The 19625-nt window shown below is 37.4% G+C and overlaps 1 protein-coding gene across 3 annotated transcripts in view; it reads left to right on the plus strand.

The window, feature by feature from the left end:
• The window catches only part of SLC30A7 (solute carrier family 30 member 7), a 75809-nt gene that overhangs the window by 18686 nt on the left and 37498 nt on the right, over positions 1 to 19625 (plus strand). For all 3 annotated transcript variants that reach the window (XM_040999084.1, XM_040999085.1, XM_040999086.1), the window contains 3 exons: positions 1675 to 1818; positions 8175 to 8225; positions 12073 to 12208. In XM_040999084.1, the coding sequence (XP_040855018.1) occupies positions 1675 to 1818; positions 8175 to 8225; positions 12073 to 12208 (331 nt within the window). The remainder of the gene's footprint in view (positions 1 to 1674; positions 1819 to 8174; positions 8226 to 12072; positions 12209 to 19625) is intronic.

Genomic DNA, 19625 nt, shown 5'->3' on the forward strand with positions numbered 1-19625 from the left:
TGTTTAGGCAGTTTACAAAATATCCTTGGGTTTCCTTTCTGCTTTTACAGGGTTTTCAGTGGGAGGTGAGTGGTGAGTTTTCTGTTCTCAAGTCTTCCATCCGTGTGTATACACAGTGTGTGCGATCTTTTAGACCCCCGGAGTATGTAGGTTGTCTTCACAGTTGCCTACGTTTGTCTAACGTCCTAGGCATTTCTTTTTAATTGTCAGGCCACAACAGAAAGCCGAGCCTTGCGCACATTCCTAGGAATCTGTCATTCCCTGCTCCCAACATTTGTCTTCTTGAGGCTGATCTGGGCTGTAAGATCCATATAGTTGAAACAAATTTTTGCAGGGAATTGCAAGTTTGTATGAAATACTAATTATGAAATCCTGGAGAGGCGTCCACTGTCTCCTTACCAAGGCCACTGGCTGGATTTTTGCCTGCTTTGCCCAGGTGCCAGGAAGGAAGGTGGAATGGGAACAGATACAAGTTTAAATGTCAAAGGTTTTTGCTTCCCTCCATCTTGCCAAGGCTCAGTGATCTCTCTGGGAGAGATGACCTTCCGTGTGTTGTGCAGCTGTGGTTAGTTGCCAGCTTTCTGGAATGATTGCTGATTTACATCTTTCACAATTTTGTTACTTTAGAGAAGGTAGTTTACTAACATCATTCTTTCCACCAACCACAGTCATTCATTTTTCTGTTTTGTTTTGTTCTCTTAAGACGTAACAATGTATTTGTTCTGGTATTTAAAATATTTTTGAGCATGAATGATTTTTCTGATTAAATAATATCCAATATTTTTCTGTGTTTTTGAATAGTCTGAATAAGAAGTTTCTTTAAGAATTGATAGCTTTAATATAATTTTACGGGCCCAGTGCAATAGCATAGTGGTTAAAGTCCTCGCCTCGCATGTGCCAGGATTCCATATAGGTGCCGGTTCTAATCCCGGCAGCCCAGCTTCCCATCCAGCTCTCTACTTGTGGCCTGAGAAAGCGCTTGAGGACAGCCCAAAGCCTTGGGACTCTGCACCCATGTGGGAGACCCAGAAGAGCTCCTGGTTCCTGGCTTCGGATTGGCTCAGCACCGGCTGTTGTGCTCACTTGTGGAGTGAATCATTGGATGGAAGATCTTTCTCTCTGTCTCTCCTCTCTGTATATCTGCCTTTCCAATAACATTAGATAAATATTAAAATGTATATATGTGTGTGTGTGTGTGTGTGTGTATATATAGATAGATATAGATATAAATTTTGCGAATCCTTCTGCTGAAGGTAGGTGCTTCCCTGCACCTGTGTCATTGTGACCATATGCACATGTTTGGTTTCGTCTCTGTCAGTGTGCTCAGCAGTATTATTCAAGATTTTTGTCTGTATTTTTACTGCTGCATCCCGAGGCCTTTAGCATACTATGTCCCAGATAAATAGTTTTTGAATAAACAAATGTCATTACCTTTAAGTATTTCTGAATATATCTCGTCCATACTCATTTTCATTTTCAGGAAAGTCTTGCTTTAACTTTTTTCCTGTTGTTTATAGTAGGAACTCAGGATTATTTAAATTAATCTATAGCACTTTTTTCAAGTAAATGTTCAGTGAATTGAGTCTGGATTTAGAGCTGGCTTGTTTTAGTATACCGCATGATATTGTTAGCGGTTTCTATAGTTTATTTTCCTGTTCTAATACTGTTTTCTAGGCCATGGCCACAGTCATTCCCTCTTTAATGGAGCTCTAGATGCGGCACACGGCCACGGAGACCACTGTCACGGTCACGAACTGAAACATGGTCCTGCACATAGCCATGGTCATGGGCACGGACATGGGCATTCTCATTCTCACGGTGAGTGGAGCCTGAACATTTTGATGTGGCCTTCCAAATACACAGAAATTGTGCAACTGTTTCTCCTAATGAAAGTAGCCACGAAAAGGATGCTGTCGTCAGTTTTTTAAGAAGTCAGGCTCAGTGGTTTCCAGGAATAATTTTTAGTGTATCATGAAATTAACTTTCAGAGTATGTCATAATAAAATGCCATCATTTAAAATAAACGTTGGTGAGTATTACGGTTGTAGTTTAACAAATCAAAATCATTATTTTTTAAGTATGATGAGGGTTTTTGTGTTATAAAAATGTCATAGGGATATTCAGTTTTTTGCATTTTTACTTTAATTCTTGATGTTTATTTTCTCATGCCTATTTAAAATTCTCCAAATGTTAATTTATATAACAGTATGTACTATTATAAGGTATTCATCAACTTAATATTTTAAATTATAATGTAACCAGTTTATAAATTTCAGGATTTAGATCAATAGAAGCTGCTTGGGAGACACAATTTGATTAATCTTTAAATAGATTACATGCTTAAATTTTATTTTTTACTAACATTAACAGAATCCTGAAGATTTAGATTTTGAAGAAATGAAGGGGACCTTAGGGAGTGAAAATTCCATTTCAATGTTTGAATTTTTTAGCTGCCTTACTGGAATATAATTAATACACAGGAGGATACACATGTTTAATGTGTACAACTTGATGAATTTGGAGATAAAAATACCAGTGAATCGTTACCACAATTTGCGTCATAGCACCATAAGTGTTCTCTTGCACTTTATTTATTCTGATGCTTAATTATTTATTTATGTAAAAGTACATAAGATATAACCTGTTGGCAAATTATTAAATATACAGATGGTGTCAACATAGGCACCATGTTATGTAGATCTCCGGGACTTCCAGAAAATTACAAAGGATATAACTGAAACTTTGTGTTTTTACTAATACTTCCTCTTTTCTATTCCCCCCTGTCCCTGGCAACCACCATTATAGCCTTTATTTCTACCAGTCTGACAGTGTAGATCCTTGTCTAAATACTACAGATGCAGTATTTGTCATTCTTTTCTAGCCTGTTCACTTAGCATGGTGTTCTCCACATTAACCATGTTTTGTTTTTCAAGTAGCAGAATTTTCTTTTGGAAGGCTGACTGTTATTCCATTTTGTATATCCGTGCATGTGTGTGTGTGTACACATCACATTTTCTTTAGGCATTTGCGTGTTGATGGAATTTTAGGTTACTTCCATGCATAGACTATGATGAATAATATTATCATGCACATGGAAGTACAGGTGGGTCTTTGAGATCCTAGTTTCAGTTTTTTTGCATATGTACCCAGAATAGGATTGTTGGCCTCATGATAGTATATTTTAATTTTTTGAGGCAGTCCCATTGTATTTTTCATATTAGTTACACTGATTTGCATTCTCACTAAGAATGTAGAAAGATTCACTTTTCTCTACTTTCTCACCAACACTACATAGCCATTGGACAGGTGAGAGGTGATGTAGTTCATCCTTTTCACATCCCTCTTGGCCACCTGGATGTCCTCTATAGAAAGATTTCTGTTGCATTCCTTTATTCACTTTTTAGTGATTTGTTTTTCTGGCCTTGAGTTGTGTACATTCTGTATGTGTTTTAGGTATTCTGGACCGGGTGTGTAGTTCACAGGTGTGTTGTGCCATTGCTTCAGTTGCCTTTTCCTTTGGTTTATGTTCTTTGCTCTGCAGAAGCTTTTTGGATTGATGTAATCTCACTGATCTATTTTTGCTATTGTTGCCTGTGTCATTCTCTGAAATTTGTCATTTTTGTAATGATTGCACTGGTTTGCATTTCCAACTCTTTATGAATTCCAAGTAAGTTTGAAAAACTGTGTGTCCTTTATACTTTTAAGATGATTTCTTTACGTTTTTTTAACAAAATGATTTCAAAGAATTTGATTTTTGACATTGAAGTTAATAATTTAGAATGAATACTTCATTATCCTACAGTGGAACCTAAATGTGTTAAGGATATAAGCTATACCAACACTATTTTTACAATGTTTCTCATGCATAATAAATTATAAAGTGTGAAAAGTCATATTATGCATAGATCTGGACTTTTTTGCATCACATTACATTTTAAAATTCTATTTACATAAACTTTTTGAAGTTCTCTAATATTTGAAATATGTGTCTTAATTAGATAACTGGAGCTCTTTTTTTTTGTAGTTATATGACACTGGCCTTAAAAAAGGTTTTTATATCAATTAATTTCCTGTTTGTCATCTTTATAAATGCTAAGAAACCTTAAATAGAAAGAATACAGTTACAACAGTTTTCACAATCCTTTGAATACTTTCATAAGTAAATTCTGAAACCTACAGTGATGTATCATCAAGAATCATTTTTATAGATTTATCAGTTGTGAGTTCATTAGGCTATCCCGATGTTTAATCCTAAAGTGATTAATTGGGAACCACAGTGCTTATAAAAGGATTTGCTAATCTGTTGTGAAGTTATTACTTCCTTTCCCTTCACCAGCGTTTTCTACTGACCCCTTGATGGTTGGCCCAGAATTTCTTTTATATAGTCAACAGTACTCCCTCTATATGGTAAGATTCAATATAGGTTGAACAGTAGTTAAGTTTGATAAAGAACAGTAGTTCACCAGAAAGAATTTGAGGCACTAAGGAATTCTTAGGCAGATAGGTTTTAGGAAAGCTTTTGAAGTTTTATAAATCTAAAAATAGAGCCTCTTACTTGTATCATTGCTTAACTCCAGCACTTCATTTGTCCTTGTCTTGTGCTCCGAATCACTTCATTACTATGTGCAATCAGTGATTGCTTCACAAAATGTGCAACATGACATATGCCTGTGATGCTGTAGTTAGTCTAGAGGTTCAACTAACTGCTTATGCCATTCAACATTGACTAAACTGAAACAGAAAAGGAGAAGCTATTCTAACACCGAGCCTGGAATGTAGCGACAACTGATTTTTTTTTTTAATGAAAATATATAGTTTATTGCGGTACAGAAACATTTTAAAATCTATGCATAAGTTTTTTTTTTTAAAAAATTTATGTTTTACTTGAAAGAATTACAAAGACAGGGAGAACTTCCAGCTGCTGCTTCCCTCCCCAAATGGTTGCAACGACAAGAGTTGTATGGGTCTGGACCTGGGAGCTTCTTCCAAGTCTCCAACGTGGGTAGAGGGGCTCAAGCCCCTGGACCATTTTCCACTGCTTTCCCAGGCCATCAACAGGGAAAAGTGGAGCCGTCAGGACTAGAAACAACACTCATAAGGAATGCCAGTGCTACAGGAAGCTGGCTCCCAAAGAATTAATTTTTTAAAAATAGTTTTGGCATTCTTTACATTGTTAATTAGGGTAAAAAGGTACAAGGGCTATAGGAAAGTGGGAAGACCACTATTTACCTATTGTTTCCTTCATATGTCTGAGGTAAAGGGAATATTGATGGAGAAGCCCCACCCAGTCTCCCACCCATCCCAGGTCCCAGATGTGGGGCATGCTCCGAGATCCTTGCTCAAGTGGTTTTGGTAGTTCACCGGTTATGAATCACTGCCAATTTTGCCTGTCCAGGCATGATGAAGCTGTTGAAGAATCCACTGATTGACCTAGTCCATCACAGAGTCTCTGTTTGCCTAGTATTTTCATTGCCAACATATAGCTGAGGTGGTTGATTGACCTGCTCTGTCCTCCATCTTTTGATGGTTAGGGTTCTGAGTCCGGAAGCTCGATTGGGGGATTCCCAAAGAAACTCTGTCTGAGGTGTTCCCAGACCAGATTCCTGCATGTACTAGCAAGCACAGGGCCTGGCACGGTCCATTGCACCATCAGCTGGTGGTTGCACTTGCTGGGTTGGTTCTGTTTCCATCCCTGTCTTCCAGTGGAACCAATGGGTATTGCAGTCCAGCCTGGTTCTGCCCAGCACATACCTGGCCCTCACGTAAACCAGTGGGAGCTTCAGCCTAGTCAGAGCGACCCACAATAACCCCCACCAGGCCCGCCCCCTACCCTGGTTTGCCAGTATGTGTGGCAGACTAGTCCAGTCTGTCCCACATCCCCCTCTGCTCTCATACATGTCAATGGGTATTAAAACCTTGTTCCAGCTCAACTGTCCAGCCCTCATGGATGTTGGGTGTCTCTCTGTCTAGCCCCCCCAAGCCCCCTTTTCATTGGAAAGGCGGATATACAGAGAGGAGAGACAGAGAGGAAGATCTTCCGTCCGATGATTCACTCCCCAAGTGAGCGCTACGGGTTGATACTATGCCAATCCGAAGCCAGGAGCCTCTTCTGGGTCTCCCACGCGGGCGCAGGGTCCCAAGGCTTTGGGCTGTCCTCTGCTGCTTTCCCGGGCCACAGGCAGGGAGCTGGAAGGGAAGCGGGGCTGCCGGGATTAGAACCGGCACCCATATGGGATCCCAGGCGTGCAAGGCGAGGACCTTTAACCACTTGCGCCACCGCGCTGGGCCCAGCAGTGGCTTTTCTTAACTGGCCTTCAACCCATTCTGGTTCTTGCTGTTGGATGTTTCAGCCCAACCACGGTTCTCCCATACCCACGTATTGCTCATACTTGGCTCAGTTGGGGTTGAAACCCAGCCTAGTGCGTCCCACATCTACCCTGGTCCTCCATGACACTAGGAGGTGTTGCAGTCTGACCCGGCCTGGTGCGTCTAGTCCCAGTCCACACTTGTGCCAAGGGAGACTACAACTGTATCCTGATCAGAACGCAGCCCCATTCCAGCCTGTGCGCCCCTCAGTGGGAACCTCCATTCAGCCAGGGTCTCCCCCCCAGCTCCCCAACCGGGCCTGTTCCCAGCCAGTGTTAAGTATGCCAGTGGTTGCTCCAGCTCAGCCCGGCACAGCCCGTCGCCTGTCGTGACCCCTGCCTTAGACACTTTGGCTTATCGTCCCTGGCTCACACAGACCAATTAATTGGTGCAAGAACATAACTGGGCATGTTAGGGACAACTTATTAAACACTTAGTAGGTTCATGAATATTTAAGTGCTATTTACATTTGTGCATCTTATTAAATGTTGAAAGATTTGCTCCAGATTTAATTCCTCTACTATATCCAACCACCAATAAAACCAAATAACATGGGTTAAATACTGCTTATCGAAAAAATGTTTCAGATTTTGATTTTTTCAAATTTTAGAGTATTTGCAATCTTTATTACCTGAACATCCCTAGGCTGAAATCTAAATGCTGCATAATCTGAAATTTTTTGAATATCAAATTTGTGTTAAAAAAAATTGCAGATATTAGACCATTTTTAGATTAGAAAACTGAATGTCATTGTTATGATCACTTGCTGAAGAAATATACAAAGAAAAATGTTTTTAAATTCCTAGAAAGACATATTTGAGGTTTTAATAACATACCTATTTTGTAGACCTGGGGCAAAAGTTGAAACATTTCATCAGGTGTATTTGTTGGGAGTTAAACAACTTTTTATTGTAACCTGATATTGTATTCCAATTAGCATCATCATCACTACCGCCCACAGTATTGGTCATTGTGAGTTTTGAATGTTCATTCATGTGTCAAATATGTTCTAAATGATTCAATTATATTAACTTTTTAAATTCCCCATATAATAAGCTTATGTGGTAGGTAGGGCTGTTGTTGCCGTGTTCTTAACTAGGAACTGAAACACAAAGAGGTCATAATTATTAGTAGGCAGAAAACATCTGGGGTGAACTCAGCGTCTGACTTCAAGAAAGCAGTGAGAAGGGCGGAGGAGCGCTCAGGTAACCGGGACCAACAGGCCTGCCAGTCTTCCCCATCGTCTCAGAAGACACCTTCCTCTGCTTTTACCTTGTCTGCCTGGGTCCTCGGTTCACTGCAGCAGTGTTTCATTGTTTCAGCATAAGGACTGCATTTTTGAAGAGAATTTTTTTATTCTGTGTAAAAGCCTTGACAGAGATAAAAGGTATTGAAAGCAAGTGTTTGTCAGGATCAAGGTAGCCTGAATTCTTCCCTGCTTTTTCATTTCCTTGACCTCTTGTATCAGGCAGCACATGCGGTTTTCTTTTTAATTTTACAGTTGTAAAATTACAGAAGATATTTTGGGAATATTTGAAAATGTTGACAATGTTTTTATATTTCTGTACTTTCAATTTTGGGAGACAATAATTTCCAAAGTACTGAGCACCACTGATGTATTTTAAGGTTGCCTCCTCTGGATTTACCTCTTCTTAACTACTTTATTGAATTTTAAAAATAATTTTTTAGGTCTGATATGACTAGTCATTCGTCCTTCATGATACATTTGAATGAAAAGGACTCAATTGAAAAATTTGACTCAGGAATTGAAGACATGTTTTAAAATAATTTAACTTAATTCTCTACAGATGGTCCCTCTTTAAAAGACACACAAGGACCCAGCAGACAGATTTTACAAGGTATGACAAGCAACTTGTAAGTTTCTCAATTTTATAAAAGTGGATTCTTAGTTTTGAGTTCTTTTTTTCCTTAAGAAAAATATATGGCATAATATTTATGTTTAAAATATTAGCTTTCCCAGTGATTATTTTATATATTCTATGTTGAATTCCAGCAGATACTGTCTTGCCACTGGATCTTCTTAGGTTTAACATAAAAAAAAAAAAAATTAAGATATGCTACTTAATGTAGTATCTCTATAATAGAATGCTTGCCTTCGTGGATGTATTGTATGGTTTTACTTGAATATTCTTGTGTAATTGCAGAATTTATGAGTCTGGCTTTTTCAGCAGCTTCTGTTCTAATATGTATAGCGTTATTTCTCCACTATTTCTTAATGAAATTTACTTTTCTATTTTTTCACTCTTAATGGGTTCCTCTGACCTGAAGAATTTATTTTTAGAATGCTTAAATGTATCTTTCAATCACAAATATTCTATTTATGAAATATATAAAATTGCTCTAAAACAGCATTTAGTTAATTGGCTGCTATCATACATATTTGATCTATCTGCATTAAATGATATAAATTATACCAAACTGAAGTTTTGAGAATTATGTTGGAGGAAAAAAGATCTGCCTTTTTAGCTATTTTTTTAATAAAAACTTTTATAATATTAAATGTTGGGGTGAGTATTTTGACACAGTGATTGAAATACCACTTGGGCTATCCGTATCCGGTACCAGCGTGTCTGGGTTGATATCCTGGTTCTTTCCATTCTGCCTTCCTGCTAATTCATGCTCGGGGAGGGAACAGATGATGGCCGAGGTGTTTGAGACTCAGTAGGAGAGACTAAGATGAGTTCTGGGCTCCTGGGTTCTGCCTGGCCCGGCCCCAGGAGTGGCAGGCATTTGATAAGTGAACCAGTGTCTGCTTCTCTTTCCTCTTCTACAATGAATGAAAATGCCTAGGGCTGGCGTTGTCGCGTAGTGAGTAGCGCCACTGCCTGCAATGCTGACATCCAGTACGGGTGATGCTTTGTATCCTGGCTGACCCCACTGCTGATCCCCTGGGAAAAGCAATGGAGGATGGCCTGAGTGGCTGGGCCATTGCCCACATAGGAGAATCAGGTGGCTCTGGCTCCTGGCTTCAGCTTGGCTCAGCACCACTTGGCTGCCATCATCTAAGGGAAAGTGTACAGAAGCCATTTCTCTCTCACTCGCTCTCTGACTTTGGCTTTCAAAAAATGATAGAACATAATTTTTTTTAAAAAAAAAAAGCTCTTAAGATTCTTTTTCTGAATATCTAAGAGTATATAGTTAGTGAAGCATCTAATGAATAGTTGAAGAACAGAGAAAACTGCTCAAAACAACCATATAGCCACACACACATGCAAAACCATGAGTTAACTGTTTTTTTAAAAAGTACTTGCTATATCTTAATTGTGATCCCTGACTTCAAAATTTGAGGAGAATTAGTTTGTCAGCATTGTATAAAGTCTTACAAGGCACATAAGTAAAATATTAGTTTATATTTTTGTGTGATTTTTTTTTAGAGCAGGTACTAGAAAATAAGAAAGATTTAGATGGTTAATGATACTTTTTTTAAAAAGAGCTTTTTACCTGAAAGTCATGGGGGGTGGAGGAGGCGGGGGAAGAGCACTGCCTAGGTGACTGCCATGGCCAGATCGGAGCTGATCCAGAGCCAAGCCAGGAGCTTCTGAAGTGCCTCCCTCGTGGGTGCAGGGACCCGAATTCCTGGGCCATCTTCCACTACTTTCCCGAGTCAGTAGCAGGAATCCAGATCCCGAATAACACAGCCAGGATTAGAACTGGTGCCCATGCACAGGAATAGTTTGCCATGCCACCGTGCCTGTCCGAGTGATACAGATTTTTAAAGCCAGTTTTCTGCTTAGTGAATAAGATTCAGCTAGAAACTTTCCAACCAAGGAAAAGCAAGCACAAATGAGTCTCCTCTTTTTTCTTTCAGTATTGACTTGTTCTCAGTGCGGATTGTATTACAATGCCTGTAAGCGTGCGGTGCAGCACCTCGGCCACTGCTTGGGGTGCCCGTGTGGGGGCCGGGTGAGGCGGCATCCTGCTTCTGAAGCAGTAGACGCTGCCTGGAGCAGGTGAATGTGTCCTCGCACGGGAGGCCCGCCTGGAGTGCCTCCTGGCTGCTGCCTGACCCGGCTCCCAGGGGCGTCTGCTGAATGAACCTGGGGTACACAACTGACAGTTCAGTCTCCGTGTCTCTCACATGAATTTGAGAATTTATATATTTTACAAATATGTAACTGCTGTGAATTGCTTTCCATGTTTTTCTAAAAAAAATCGAGTGGTTAAAATACATTAATCTATTTAATGCTTTGCTATTTGAAATGCCTTAGGGTAGAAAATATATTGTCTAAGTATATTCTGGCAAATTCTCTTGTTGTGGAGCAATTTCTCTGAATTGATCCATCAGTGTTTCAGAGAATGAGTCGAAATGCTATACAGATGAAAAGGCACGTGTACGTGGTAGAGTATGAGTTATATGTGTTATCATTTAGACAGAGTTCTACAGTAGCTGATCAATTGAAATATACCTTCCTAGAGCACATTAAAATTCTATTGGACATATTAATAGACATCTTTTAAATTTTTTAACTTTTTACTTTGAATCTTCTTTTTTTTTACTCCTAGGGATAATTATTATTTAATTATTTTTGTCCAATGGATAATAAAAAAGGAAAAACAATGTACCAAAATAGGTACTTCTTTTTCATATTTCAACTCCTTTTCAGATATTGTAGTTGAGAGTGTTGAAGAATATTCTACTTTTAATAAGATATTATTAAAGCTTAAATTTTATCTATTAAAGTATGTATATTAAATAATTTATTGCCTTGTCAAGTCTTCAGAACATGTTATATGTTAAACTTCTTGGTATTTTTAATGGTTTTCAAACTGCATTTGCTACTTTGTTTATTAAAAGTTTAACATGCATTTTTCTTTAGCATTTATTTATTTATTTTGGAAGGCAGAGAGTTACAGAGAGAGACAGGGAGAGACATAGAGAAATCTTCCATCTGCTGTTTCACTCCTCAAATGGCCACAGCAGCCTGGGCTGTGTCAGGCCACACAGGAGCTCAGAGCTTCTTCTGGGTCTTCCACATCTTGGTCCATCTTCCATTGTCTTCCCAGACACATTAGCAGGGACTTGGATCTGAAACGGAGTGGAACCGTTACCCAAATGATATGCCAGTACTTCATGTTAGAAGCTTAAGTTGCTATTCCACAGTGCCTGTGTCAATATGAATTTTACTTTATTTTTAAAATATTCAGATTCCTACCTTCTCTTACATTAAGATTATGTATATAATGTACCCAATATATATAACAATACTTTTATAATAAATAACAAATCTGGATAAGTCAGGATAGGAAATTCTAGTCCTAAATGGTAATAATATTTGTCACCAGCAGAGGGCACTCCATGTACATTTTTTATAGTTAAAACGTTTTCTTGACCAGTTAGAGTAGAGCTGCATGCAGTGTCTTTCTGGTAACAAATTAAACTTTAACCTCTTTTAGTCTGAGATAAATTTTGACAAGCAGTATTTTCTCAAATTCTTCCGTTATATTATACCACTAAAACAGGAAAAATTTACTAGATCTTTGAACCCCTATTGATTGAAAAAATGAAGAGTATTTTAACTGATAATATTTATATAGTTATGTTACCTAATTATTAAAAATATATGCATTCTTAGTAATTTTTCAAATTGATATTTATATTTTTTAATCTGTAAATTATGGATTCAAGAGACTGGTATTTATGTTAATCAGAACCTATTTGTTATTTTTATTATGCTGTATTTCTAGGAGTATTTTTACACATTCTAGCAGATACACTTGGAAGTATTGGTGTAATTGCCTCTGCCATCATGATGCAGAATTTTGGTCTGATGATAGCAGATCCTATCTGTTCAATCCTGATAGCTTTCCTGATAGTTATAAGGTAAGTGTTATATGTCGCTTTCTAGTGGTAAAAGGAGATTTTGGAGGTAAATGTGCTGCCTGCATTACAGATTTAAAGTACAAATTATAAAATTGGCTTTCCTTGATCTTTAACAGATGTCTATCCAACTTATGTCTTCTTCATGTTATTTTTCTTTGCTGTTTAAGTTTTGCCAACAGTTTGATAGTTCTTCTTGGTATTAGAATTGAGCCTTTTGATCACACTCAAGTCAGTAATACTTTCCTTAAAACTACCCTCCTGTTATCCCAGAGTAAAATGTTTGAGATTTAGTATATTATAATGTGTTGATTATAGTTAGAATATCATTCTTTGGTATCTGTATCTTACACTTTGAAACATAGCAGGATCAAAATCCCTCCACAACGTTGTGTGATTTTCAAGTGTAGATTCACATTATCATTGCAGAAGTTTATTCAAAATCCTAACTGAAGTTAAATTTGAAAGTATATGTAAATGAAGATCTTCTTGAGAAAATATCTGCCTATTATCTGTTGGTGTTTGTGTTGCTAACCAGAGAATCCATATACATTTATGGATATGGCTGTGTAAGTGTATAGATTTTTATGACTATTTGTTAAATTATAATGTATGGTTATTATCTCTTCTAGCTCCTCTGAGACAGTTTTATGGTTTATTTTTATCAAAGTAATAAAAGAATTTTTACAGATATCACTTATTTAAAAGGTTACATATGTCTTGATTGGACTTTTTATTTTCCTATATCATTTTATTATCAGTAAGACATTTATAATGTTACCAAAATCATACTTGAGGTCAGGCTGTGATTACTTTCATAGAACATAATTTGCCAGAAAAGATTTAATGAAAGTACATTATGTTAAGATTTATCCCAAATAGATATTTTAAAATTCTGGACTAAAGTAGGCCAGCAGTTTGTACAAGGAAGTTAGCAGTAATTTCACCCCTTTACGGGATGCAGTGTGCCATTTCAACACATGTGAACAGTATAACTGACCCAACGTGGATCACCATGCATCATTCTTCAACATTATATTATGACTGGAGGCTTGGAGTTTCTTCTGTTTGTAAATTATATCCCGGTTTCTTTGTTGCTTCCTGAGAGTAGGATCTTCATATTCCATTTTTCTGATTTCCACCAGTACTCTGTCTTACTAGAAAGCCTTTAACAGTCTGCAGCTCGACCTCTTTATCCCTCTAAACTCTTCACACTAGTTAAGAATATCTTACTTTAATGAGGATTCTGTTACATGTAAAAATTGCCTGGCTTTAGATTTTTCTCAGTGACACTTTAGTCATCGGAGAGTCTGAAGCTCTTGGCAGGTTTGTGTGATATTATCCCTATATGCCTTCAGTCTTAGTACCTCTTAGTTCTTCCTATGCTGTCCAGCCAGTTGCGTTGTTTTCAGTTCCCTAAGCATGCTATGAGCTCTGGATTCTGGATTCACTCATACTTCCTCTGTCGAAAATACTCGAACATTATGTGCTTTTTTTTCCTATCTACTTTCCCACAAACACACATACACACATGCGTGTTTTAAGTGTGTACCTCTCACACCTATTGCATATACTTTCATGACATTTACTTGCTGTGATATCGTTTTATGATTTCTAGCTCTATGAAGCATAAATTCTATTCCCATTGTTTTATAGTCAGCCTCTCATTTTGCCTAGGAAAAATGTTGGAATATTTTGAATTTGTATCCAAGGGAGTTCCTGTTTTCTTCAGCCTCAGAGAATTATCATCTCTAATCCCAAGAAGAAATGCTTACTTGATTCTATTATCACTCATTTATTCTACAAATAGGAATAAATAAACATATACACATTTTATTACTAAGATGTATTTTAAAACAGCACAAAGCATCGTCAGCAAATATTTATTAGGTAACCCCTCTCATCAAGGTAGTACAAAGACAAGATTCCAGTCATTTTCGTAATGGTGAATGAGACAAGAATATATAATTTATGTATTTTATAATAAGAAATGAACTGCTCAAAAACTGAAGAATTATTTGGATTATACAAAGTAAAGATAGGATTATATAAGGGTTGAGTTGCCTCTTTCAATTGCATGATAAGCGAAGCCTTTTGAGAGGGGACTTTAGATGAAATCTGACTGTCTAAGGAGAGCTTATCAGAGAAGGGACATTTCCTCCAGAGGCCAGCTGTTACAGAAGCCCTGGAGTGAAAAACAACTTTGGGGCTCAAAGGAAATCAGTGTGGCAGAATCACAGGGAATAAGAGGAGAATGGTTTGCAATATAGTTGGAGAAATAGGCTGGGGAAATTACCCAGGATTAGGAGTTTGGATTTTATTCCAAGGAAAATGGGAAATGATTAGAGAATAATAAAATTTGATTCCTGCTTTTAGAAGTCATTTTGACTGCTGTGTAGATAATGGATTGTGAAGGGGCACAAATACAAACAGACTGACCGACTAGGTTGCTATTACAGGGGACCAAGAGAAAGGCCATGGTGGCGTGGTCTAGGCTATGAATGTGGCAATAAAAAGATGTGGATAAAGCTTTAAAAAATGCTCTGCAGGTAAAATTAACAAGGTATGCTTGTGGAGTGAATGGGTGAAGATTGTATGAAAGATGGGACCCAAGGTTAAATCCAGAGTTTGGGCCCGAGCAGCTGAGTGAATGAAGGTGTTACTACTGAGATAGTGAGCAAGCATGTTTTGCCTCGTTTGTGAGAAGGTCTGCAAATCAGAAAATCTGTCTCAGTTATTCCGTGTCTGAGCCCTCTAAGTATCGAAGTGGTACGACTCTCTTATGCTTGATTTTACATTCCATGATTTGAGTTAAATGTGCCAAGCTCAGACCAAAAAAAAAAAATGTGCAGAAAAATTCAGAAATAAGTAATTTATAAGTTTTAAGTTGCATGCCGTTCTGAGTAACATAGTGAAGTCTTGTGACCAATTCCATCCCACCAGAATGAGAATCGTCACTTTGACCATACGCTCCTACTGAATAGCTGTCCACCTGTCATGGGATTGCAGCGCTTCTCTTCAAGTAACCCTTACTTTATATAATAATTGGTTCCAAAATGCAGAGTAGCGATGCTGGTTATTTTATTCTATTTTTAGAATAGTTGTATTTTATTATTCATCTTTGATGTTAGCTCTCATTGCACTTATTTATAACTTAAATTTTGTCATGTGTAGATAAGAGTATTTTTATGAAAAAGTTACATGTGTGTAAGAATTGATATCCTTAGTTTAGTCTTCCTCTGGGGGACCCTTGTCTATGGAAATCTTTTATAACCATATATGTATATAAATGTATGGATTTCTTGGAAGTGGTCAGCTGAACAAAGAAAAAAACTTTAAGATGTAAAGGCATAGATTTAAAGGCACGGAGTGTCTCACCCCTTCCTTCTGGAGAATACCCCTCAATATGATAGCCTTTCCTGTTGAAACTGATTTAGCTTTAGGATCCTTTTCAATATTATACTGTAAACAGTCACACCAGCTTCCAGGGTAGTTCTGTTTGTCATTCCCATCTAGGTCACACTGACCTGCATATGAAAGTTTTTTTTATTCATTCATATAAATATATTGCTTCGGGTTAATTGCATCTCCTTGCATTATTGTTAAGCTAATTTGCTTATGTGTTCTTTTCTTCTGATAGCCAAAATGATGTCAAGAATTCCTGTATAACTGAGATATATAATTTGCCTATACCTGTTATAATTCCAAAGAGAAAACTTGAAGATGACTTAGAGTCATTTAACAAACGTCTTAGAACCCAGTCTTTGCCAAGAAGTAAACACAATAGCCAAATACCTTACACTCATGGAGATTTATATTTCAGTGGGAGAAACAGTCTATAAGGCAAATGAATATGCAAGCAGGTAATGCGATGTCAGCTAGTCGCAAGTGCTAGAAAGAAGAGCAGGGAGACTGCTACTGTAGCAGGGCTTGCCAAGCCAACTGCATATGGTGATGTTGGAGCAGAGACCTCCATGGATAAGTGAAGGACATAGGTCTGTTCAGAGAAAGGGTGCTCAGGTTAGATGATATCTCAAATATAGGCACACTGAGGCAGGGGCACGTCTGACATGTTGAAGGAAAACCAAGAGAAGGGTAGTGCAGCTGGAGTACAGCGAGATAGCTTCGCAAGAATATGTAGATGTACGTGTGAGAGAGGGAGATTGGGTGGAAGAAGGAAGCGAGTGTCATCAGTTTATTCTATTTAGAGCCAGGGGGTTAGATGAGTTTTCCAAATGAGTATGGAGAAAGAGAAGAGGTCAGGGGTCTGATCCCTAAGAGGGAGTGAGGAACAGGAGGCCAGGGAGGTGGGGGTGGGAGAGCACACCGTGCTTTAGAAGCCATGTAAGGAAGGGATCTCAAGCAGAAAGGAGGTACTTCTGGGACTGTTCGTTGGTAACTTAGTGCAGACACTCAGAAAGGGAGAAGGAAAGCCTAAACGGAATAGTTTCAAGAAAAAAAAAAACCGAGGGGAGGAAATGAAGATAGCAACTGCAGTCAACTCTATTTCAAAGCCTTTTGCTGTAAAGGGGAGCATTGTGATTGCTTGGCAGCACCAAGCGCCCACTTTGAGGTTTGTGGTCATGAATTTAAAGTGAAAACAACCAGCACAATTGCATGTTTTTCTTTGGTCTTGATTAGCTACTTGGTAAAAAAAAAAAAAAAAAAAGTAGGGAATAGACACAGAATAAATAGTTTGGGGAGTTTGTCAGCTGAGTACTGACAGTGAGAAGGAGGCAAGGCAAGGATTGTATTGATAAGAGTTAATATTCAAAGATATTCGTATATGCCTTTAAAAGATGATGAGATCAAGGAGAAGAGGCTCTATGTTGGGGAAAAATGTTAGAATGGAAGTAATGGATCCAGTTGGTATCTTTTAATGCTGAAACCTGAGCAGTTTAATTTTGAATCCTAGCATAGTTTAAAAACAGTGCCATTTACATAGATTAGGATTTTTTAAAATCACTTAAATAAAAGAGTTACCTGTGCATGATAGAATCACAAAGTATAATCAGAGTACGTAAATGTATTGATGTTGCATTTTTGAAGCTTTTCTGGCTTTTCTTTTTTTTCTTCTTCTTTTTCCTTTTTTTTTTTTTAAGGTTTAATTATGTGAAAGAGTTGGAAAAGTATGGGTTGGTGGCAGAGAGAAAGAGAGACTGTCCAGTTGCTGGTTCACTCCTCAAATTGCTGCAACCTCTGAAACTAGGCCAAGTGGAAGCCAGGAGCCCACAGCCTTCTGGGTCTGCCAGTCATAGAGGCTGGGGCCCAAAAACTTAGTCAATCCACTGCTGCTTTTCCAGGAACATTAGCATGGAATTAGATCAGAAATGGAGTGATCAGGAGTGGAACCAGTGTCAAAAGGGATGCTGGCACTGCCATGTTGGTGGCTCCACCCTCTAAATGTAAAGAGAAACTTTTTGGGCAAATCTTTTTGTTAGACACAAATTTATTTATTTAGTTAGTTAGTTCTTATATTGAAGACAAAAATAATTTCTAGATGCAAATTGAGGTATACACTTCAGAAGTAACAAGTATGGTCATAACTAACAGTATGAGACAGAACAGGCAAGAGGAACAAAACTATAAACATGATATTTTAAATTATAAGTGATCAGCATTACTGTTGAATACAAAGTCTGAACCTTTTTGATCCATCTTGTCGATTTCATGGTTAAGCATATAATTATTTGTGGCCTGTGTATTAAGTAAAAAGTAAACCTTTTTTTAAAAAGATATATAGGAAGCTTTACTGTGTCTTCAGATAGTAAGTCATATATGAGAAATTATAGAGCTCTTTTTTCAAAAATGTTTCTGGGTGTTCCCTAACAATTTCCTTTGTGGTTTGCCTTTCAAGTGGGTATAATTTATGAACTACAGCTTTGGGGACTAAGAGAAAGTTAACTAGTTAGACAAGATTTTAACTTGCTGTTTACATATGCTGCCATGATTATGAAGTTGAATATACTGAAACATTAGTGAAAAGCAGTTGAATTATTAAAATAAAGTAGATGCATCACAGTGAACGCATTGTAAATACTGACTGTCTAGAATGTTTTTTGTCAACTGGTGTTCTAGGCGAGAATGCCCCGATTTCTTTGATCTTATTTTATTCTCACCTATGCATCTGGAGAGGAACTGGTTATATATTATCTTCAGGGGAATTGAGAAATAGTCATTCAAATCATCTTGGGCAGTTGGATGGTTCAGATGAGGCGCCGTAGTTAAGAAAGGCCAGCAAAGAGAAGAAGAAACAGTGCAGTGGTATTAAAGGAGTTTTGTACTTCAGAACCTGAATTATGTGAGAACAGCATTTAACAAAAATTCAGTTGTTTCTATTGAACCACTTGCCTTCTTCCCTATATTTTCTTAGATTTTGAAGAAGATATAGTACCAGGCATTGATTTACTTCTTAGCAAGCACCCATAAGTCACCTGTAAATGTATTTAAAAGTCTCTTACTCAAGGAAAAAACACCCATTCTATCCTCTGCTCTGTTATCACACTTACCTCCCCCCATGCACAAATTCACACATGCACAATTCATAAATATGCCATAATTGTCAGTGCTGGTGAAGGATTACAATAGCTAGTTTTAGAGTCGTTTATTTCAGGGTTGGAGTTATTTCATAGCCAGTAGAGGAGACTGTCATTTGAAACTGACTGATTTAAAAAAAAAAAAGTGGTGCAAGCACAGTTACTCTACTTCAAAGACAGGGCTTATTATTATGCTAGTATGCTCTGATTCAAATACCCATTATAGAACTACATTTTTCACTGCTTCTCAAGGAAAATGATGATCTTTCAAACAGCTGATTTAAAAGTACCTAAAACACATCCATACGGAGATTAGCACTTGCTTTTATTTCTATATGAAATGTTTATTCATAACTGAAGGAGCACTCTATCAAAATCTGAAATAGTTATATGGTTGCAAATTGAAAAGAGGCTTCTAGGATAACATCTTCTAATTTGTTCAGAAATTCATTGTTGAAATCATTTCTTTCATTCCAGTCATCAAGCATACTGTATTTTTCCCACTTATCCTAAAGCCACAAACTATAAAAAAAAAAAACTCAGTAGTTATTTCATTTGATTACAAGAAATAGAATTATAGCCTCAGTCTTTAAATGCTTTTGATTTCCTACAGAAAAATAGATAATCATTATGAAAATAATCAATAATTTAGATGTGCTTATTTTATTAAAGGAAAATGATATGAGCCAGCAGCAGAATTTGCTATTTCTTTTGTCTAACTCTACCATTTTGGTTTTTGTTAAATTTAAACTATAACTTCTTTAAGGAAATTTGTGTTTGCATCAATGACTTCATTGGAGAATAAAAGCTAAAATGAAGGAAGAAAACAAAAATAAGACTATTATTCCTTTACCCATAAAAGTTTCCAAATTGTTAGTTCAATA

This window comes from Ochotona curzoniae, unplaced genomic scaffold (genome assembly GCF_017591425.1).
Source record: "Ochotona curzoniae isolate NIBS_2020 unplaced genomic scaffold, NIBS_Ocur_1.0 scaffold_1037, whole genome shotgun sequence".
Classification (NCBI taxonomy): domain Eukaryota; kingdom Metazoa; phylum Chordata; class Mammalia; order Lagomorpha; family Ochotonidae; genus Ochotona; species Ochotona curzoniae.